We start from the raw sequence: 6,000 nt of genomic DNA, 5'->3' as shown, positions 1-6,000 counted from the left end.
CAATGGGCCCCAAGCCCTGGTAAAAATACAGTGGTCTCTGGGACCGTTCAGAGGAACACGGTAAGCTCCAGTCTTCAGGGACAAGAGCGGACTCTCCCCATCACCTTGCTGCGGTTTAAAGGCCTGAAGCTGAATTTTATTTTCTTAACCATGCTGAGGTCCACATGCACCTCAGTCAAGCCTCAAGATCTTACAAATAACAGAAAAACAAAAACAGAGAAGCAGGCATAAGGAGGAACAGGTGATTTCCATAGCTGCAGCACCCCAGAAACATCCGCTCGGAAGGCAGCTCAGCAAAAAGAAAGCCCAGTCGCGTTCTGCCTTCGCTGAAAGGCCTCGGAGAGGCTGTGAACTCAGTCGTTCGGACTTCCAGGGGAGAACTCGCATCTTCAGGATCTGTATTTCCAGATGAAGAACGGAACAGCAGGAAATCGAGGCTTAAGTAAGCCGTCCGTCTCTTGGGTTCAAATTCTGGAGCAAGACGAGTCAGGAGACCACGCACTGACTGCTTGTGTGGTTCATTTCTAGAGTGAATTCAGACTTAAAGAAGGATGGAGGTAAGGAGAGAGGCATCGAGGCTTCACGGTCCCGCAGCCCTGGGACGGGGCAGCCTGCTGGAGAAGAAGAGACCTCTCCAGTGGGGCTCCAGGCGGGAAGGAGCAGCTCCAGGAGGCGCCCGGGGGCGCCGCGCTCCTAGCTGCCGGCGCTCGTCTCCGCCAGCCTGCCGTTCATGACGGCGAAGGCGCCCACGCCCCCGGAGAACTCGTCGTCCGCAGGCGGCGTGCTCGCCCGGCGCGGGCGGCCGCTGGCCGCTTCGGACAGCTGCTTCTGGAGGGCGGCCAGGGAGGCCTTGTTGGCCGCCAGCAGGTCCTTCATGGAGACCATCTCGCCCGAGAGGCGCCGCGCGCCCGAGCTGCCGTCCGCCTCCGCGGCCCCGCGGGCCCCGCTGCGCACGCGGCCCGGCCCCACGGCGTTCCTGCGGGGCGGCCCGCCGCGGCCCCGGCCCCGCCGGCAGCCCGCGCCGGCCGCCCGGCCCAGGGCCCAGTTCACCGCCTGCCGGACGAGGATGGACACGACGTTGAACAGCGAGTAGAGGCAGCAGACGCCCGAGAGCAGGAGGACGAAGTTGGCCACGCGGTAGAGGCCCTGGCCGTCGTAGCGCGCCTGCTGGCCGCTGACCAGGTCCCCGAAGCCGATGGTGCTGAAGGCCACGAAGCAGAAGTAGAGCGCGTCCAGGTAGCCCCAGCCCTCGGCGGCCGCGTACAGGGCGGCGGCCCCGCAGCACAGCGCCAGGGAGGCGGCGCCCAGCGCCAGCAGCACGACGCGCACGGACGGCTTCCCGGCCGCCGCCGCCCGCCCCGGGCTCCGCGCGCGCCGGCCCGCCCGCCTCCCTGGCCGCCGGGCGCCGCACCACCTCGTGACGTGGGCGATGCCGGTGATCAGGCGCTCCAGGAAGAGGTTGAAGAACAGGAGGGTGCTGGAGCACCCGAGGAGGCCGTAGCCGATCAGGAAGACCTTCCCGCCCACTGTCGCTGGAGTGGCCATCCCAAACCCTGCAGGAGACAGAAATCGGAGGAGAGTGAGGGCCGGCGTGGCCGCGAACGGGGTCAGAGTCTCGGCCTTGATGGCCGGCGGTGGGGCTTCCCTGGTGGCTCAGCTGGTGGAGAATCTGCCTGCAATGCGGGAGACCTGGGTTCCATCCCTGGGTGGAGAAGATCCCCGGGAGCAGGGATAGCCTACCCACGCCAATATTCTTGGGCTTCCCTGGTGGCTCAGCTGGTAAAGAATCCGCCTGCAATGCGGGAGACCCCGCTTCCATCCCTGAGTCGGGAAGATGCCCTGGAGAAAGGAAAGGCTACCCACTCCAGTATTCTGGCCTGGAGAAGTCCATGGGGTTACAAAGAGTCAGACTTTCACTTCCCTTCACTTCAGGTTTAAGAAAAAGTTAATGAGGGGGCTTCCCTGATAGCTCAGTTGGTATAGAATCCGCCTGCAATGCGGGAGACCTGGGCTCGATGCCTGGGTCGGGAAGATCCCCTGGAGAAGAGAAGGGCTACCCACTCCGGTGTTTTGGCCTGGAGAATCCCAGGGACTGTATAGCCCACGGGGTCACAAAGAGTCGGACACGACTGAGCGACTTTCACTTCAGAGGACCTAAAGAAACAGTTCCCTTAAAAACACTCCGTCCCAGCCTTTCTAGGAATGGGAGGGAGAATTCCCACTTCCTTTTGAAGACATGAAGTGTTGATCAGAGCTGGGCTGCTCAAAGCCGGTATTGTGCGGCACTGCCAATCAGAAGAAGACACCTCTTCCTCCAAGTGGGCTCCAAGCCAGTGACAAGGGCCTGGTGGTGAGAACATGAGCTGCATTCCAGCCTCCCCTCCCAATTCTGCTAGATGTTCTTGTACAGTAGACAACCCGAACAACCAGACTGAACAGACATTATTCAGAGAGATACACAAAGGCTCTATAAAGAAGTCTTACAGAGACTCATGGGAATTCACTTACTCTACAAACACTTACTGGCTGCCATTCCAGGAACTGGGACTAGAATGGCGGGAAAAGGCAGATCTGGTCCCTGCCTTCATGGAGCTCTCATGTAGTAAAGTGTTTATTCTGTGATAGGCGTTGTGCTGGAGAATGTACAGGGTCCTACGGGAAATGCTAAGAGGAAAACCGTTCTCAGATTTAGGGTCTGGGAAGTGAAGTCTAAACAGAAAGCTAAAGAAGAATCTGGCAGGCAAGGCAAGGAGGTGCGTGTGTGCGCACACTCGTGTGTGGTGCTGGTGATGCTTCAGACAGAAAGAGCACGTGCCAGCAGATGTGGAAATCAACATTTTTCTCAAGATTTCCCCATCTTTTAAACAAAATTCTCACGTTCTGGGAGTGCTGAGGGATTGGGGTTAGAGTTCGATCAAGTCTCTCTTGCCTTCGTCTCTTCCTGTTCACAGTTGTGACCTTCTTGACCTTTCTACTCCCACACACAGACATGTGATCAAGAATACCAATTGTAGGACAGTGGACACCACTAAGAAAAAGGAGAAACGGAAGAGGAAGACACTCAGCACTTGTCACTCAGGGGCGCTAGGCTTCAGCCCACCCTGAGGGACACAAATTCCTTCCAAGTAACTGATTCAGTAAACCTAAGGGATCTTATTTGTCTGAGGGGACAGGCATCAAAGTCCTTTTGAAAAAAAAACAAAAACACATCATTTGAAAAATAAGTCCTCAGCATGCCTCCCTGGGTTCCGTTTTTAAAATTCAAATCAAACCTCGCTGTTTGCATAATCAGGTCCTGTCTCCTAGCTGGGGCCCCATCGCCGGGATCTCTTGGATTCGCCCACAATCCTCTTTCCTGGTAACAGCCTGCTATCGGCAAACAAACGCTTTGCTTTGTTGCTGTGGCTGAGCCGGTGGGGCCCCCAGCGTATCCACGGACGGAGTCAGATCCGACCTGTCCGTGAGCTCCTGAGACTGTAACTGCTGCTCCCTGAGGGGGCGCCAGAGGGCCGCCTTTCCCCAACACCCGGATGCGCACACCGTGTTCATGTTTCAGTTCAGTTCAGTTCAGTCGCTCAGTCGTGTCGACTATTTGCAACCCCATGAACCGCAGCACTCCAGGCCTCCCTGTCCATCACCAGCTCCTGGAGTTTACTCAAACCCATGTCCATTGAGTCCGTGATGCCATCCAATCATCTCATCCATGTTGACCCCTTCTCCTCCTGCCCCCAATCCCTCCCAGCATCAGAGTCTTTTCCAATGAGTCAACTCTTCGCATGAAGTGGCCAAAGTATTGGAGTTTCAGCTTTAGCATCATTCCTTCCAAAGAACACCCAGGGCCGATCTCCTTGAGAATGGACTGGTTGGATCCCCTTGCAGTCCAAGGGACTCTCAAGAGTCTTCTCCAACACCACAGTTCAAAAGCATCAATTCTTCGGCGCTCAGCTTTCTTCACAGTCCAACTCTCACATCCATACATGACCACTGGAAAAACCATAGCCTTGACTAGACGGACCTTTGTTGGCAAAGTAATGTCTCTGCTTTTTAATATGCTATCTAGGTCAGTCATAACTTTCCTTCCAAGGAGTAAGCGTCTTTTAATTTCATGGCTGCAATCACCATCTGCAGTGATTTTGGAGCCCCAAAAAATAAAGTCTGACACTGTTTCCACTGTTTCCCTATCTATTTTCCATAAAGTTATGGGACAAGATGCCATGATCTTCGTTTTCTGAATGCTGAGCTTTAGGCCAACTTTTTCACTCTCCTCGTTCACTTTCATCAAGAGGCTCTTTAGTTCTTCTTCACTTTCTGCCATAAGGGTGGTGTCAGCTGCATATCTGAGGTTATTGATATTTCTCCCAGCAATCTTGATTCCAGCTTGTGCTTCTTCCAGCCCAGTGTTTCTCATGATGTACTCTGCATAGAAGTTAAATAAGCAGAGTGACAATATACAGCCTTGACGTACTCCTTTTCCTATTTGGAACCAGTCTGTTGTTCCATGTCCAGTCCTAACTGTTGCTTCCTGACCTGCATGTAGATTTCTCAAGAGGCAGGTCATGTGGTCTGGTATTCCCATCTCTTGAAGAATTTTCCACAGTTTATTGTGATCCACACAGTCAAAGGCTTTGGCATAGTCAATAAAGCAGAAATAGATGTTTTTCTGGAACTCTCTTGCTTTTTCCATGATCCAGCAGATGTTGGCATTTTGATCTCTGGTTCTCTGCCTTTTCTAAAACCAGCTTGAACATCTGGAAGTTCATGGTTCACGTATTGCTGAAGCCTGGCTTGGAGAATTTTGAGCATTACTTTACTAGCATGTGAGATGAGTGCAATTGTGTGGTAGTTTGAGTATTCTTTGGCATTGCCTTTCTTTGGGATTAGAATGAAAACTGACCTTTTCCAGTCCTGCGGCCACTGCTGAGTTTTCCAAATTTGCTGGCATATTGAGTGCAGCACTTTCACAGCATCGTCTTTCAGGATTTGAAATAGCTCAACTGGAATTCCATCACCTCCACTAGCTTTGTCTGTAGTGATGCTTTCTAAGGCCCACTTGACTTCACATTCCAGGATGTCTGGCTCTAGGTTAGTGATCACACCATCATGATTATCTGGGTCATGAAGATCTTTTTTGTACAGTTCTTCTGTGTATTCTTGCCACCTCTTCTTAATATCTTCTGCTTCTGTTAGGCCCATACCATTTCTGTCCTTTATCAAGCCCATCTTTGCATGAAATGTTCCCTTGGTATCTAATTTTCTTGAAGAGATCTCGAGTCTTTCCCATTCTGTTGTTTTCCTCTATTTCTTTGCATTGATCACTGAAGAAGGCTTTCTTATCTCTCCTTGCTATTCTTTGGAACTCTGCATTCAGATGTTTATATCTTTCCTTTTCTCCTTTGCTTTTCACTTCTCTTCTTTTCACAGCTATTTGTAAGGCCTCCCCAGACAGCCATTTTGCTTTTTTGCATTTCTTTTTCTTGGGGATGGTCTTGATCCCTGTCTCCTGTACAATGTCATGAACCTCAGTCCATAGTTCATCAGGCACTCTATCTATCAGATCTAGTCCCTTAAATCTATTTCTCACTTCCACTGTATAATCATAAGAGGTTTGATTTAGGTCATACCTGAATGGTCTAGTGATTTTCCCTATTTTCTTCAATTTAAGTCTGAAATTTGGCAATAAGGAGTTCATGATCTGAGCCACAGTCAGCTCCTGGTCTTATTTTTGCTGACTGTATAGAGCTTCTCCATCTTTGGCTGCAAGGAATATAATCAGTCTGATTTCGGTGTTGACCATCTGGTGATGTCTATGTGTAGAGTCTTCTCTTGTGTTGTTGGAAGAGGGTGTTTGCTATGACCAGTGCGTTCTCTTGGCAAAACTCTATTAGCCTTTGCCCTGCTTCATTCTGTATTCCAAGGCCAAATTTGCCTGTTACCCCAGGTGTTTCTTGACTTCCTACTTTTGCATTCTAGTCCCCTATAATGAAAAGGACATCTTTTGGG

The 6,000-nt window shown here is 51.6% G+C and overlaps 1 protein-coding gene across 1 annotated transcript in view; it reads right to left on the bottom strand.

Moving 5' to 3' along the window:
• Window positions 1-604: 604 nt before the first annotated feature.
• The window catches only part of KCNK13 (potassium two pore domain channel subfamily K member 13), a 105,600-nt gene continuing 100,204 nt past the window's right edge, over window positions 605-6,000 (bottom strand). The window contains exon 2 of the mRNA XM_024998163.2: window positions 605-1,553. Coding sequence (XP_024853931.1) covers window positions 694-1,553 — 860 coding nt within the window. The 3' untranslated portion in view covers window positions 605-693. The remainder of the gene's footprint in view (window positions 1,554-6,000) is intronic.

The sequence above is a fragment of the Bos taurus genome, chromosome 10, assembly GCF_002263795.3.
Source record: "Bos taurus isolate L1 Dominette 01449 registration number 42190680 breed Hereford chromosome 10, ARS-UCD2.0, whole genome shotgun sequence".
Classification (NCBI taxonomy): domain Eukaryota; kingdom Metazoa; phylum Chordata; class Mammalia; order Artiodactyla; family Bovidae; genus Bos; species Bos taurus.
Note: the sequence above shows the minus strand (reverse complement) of the source record. Positions and strands in the feature narration are given on the sequence as shown.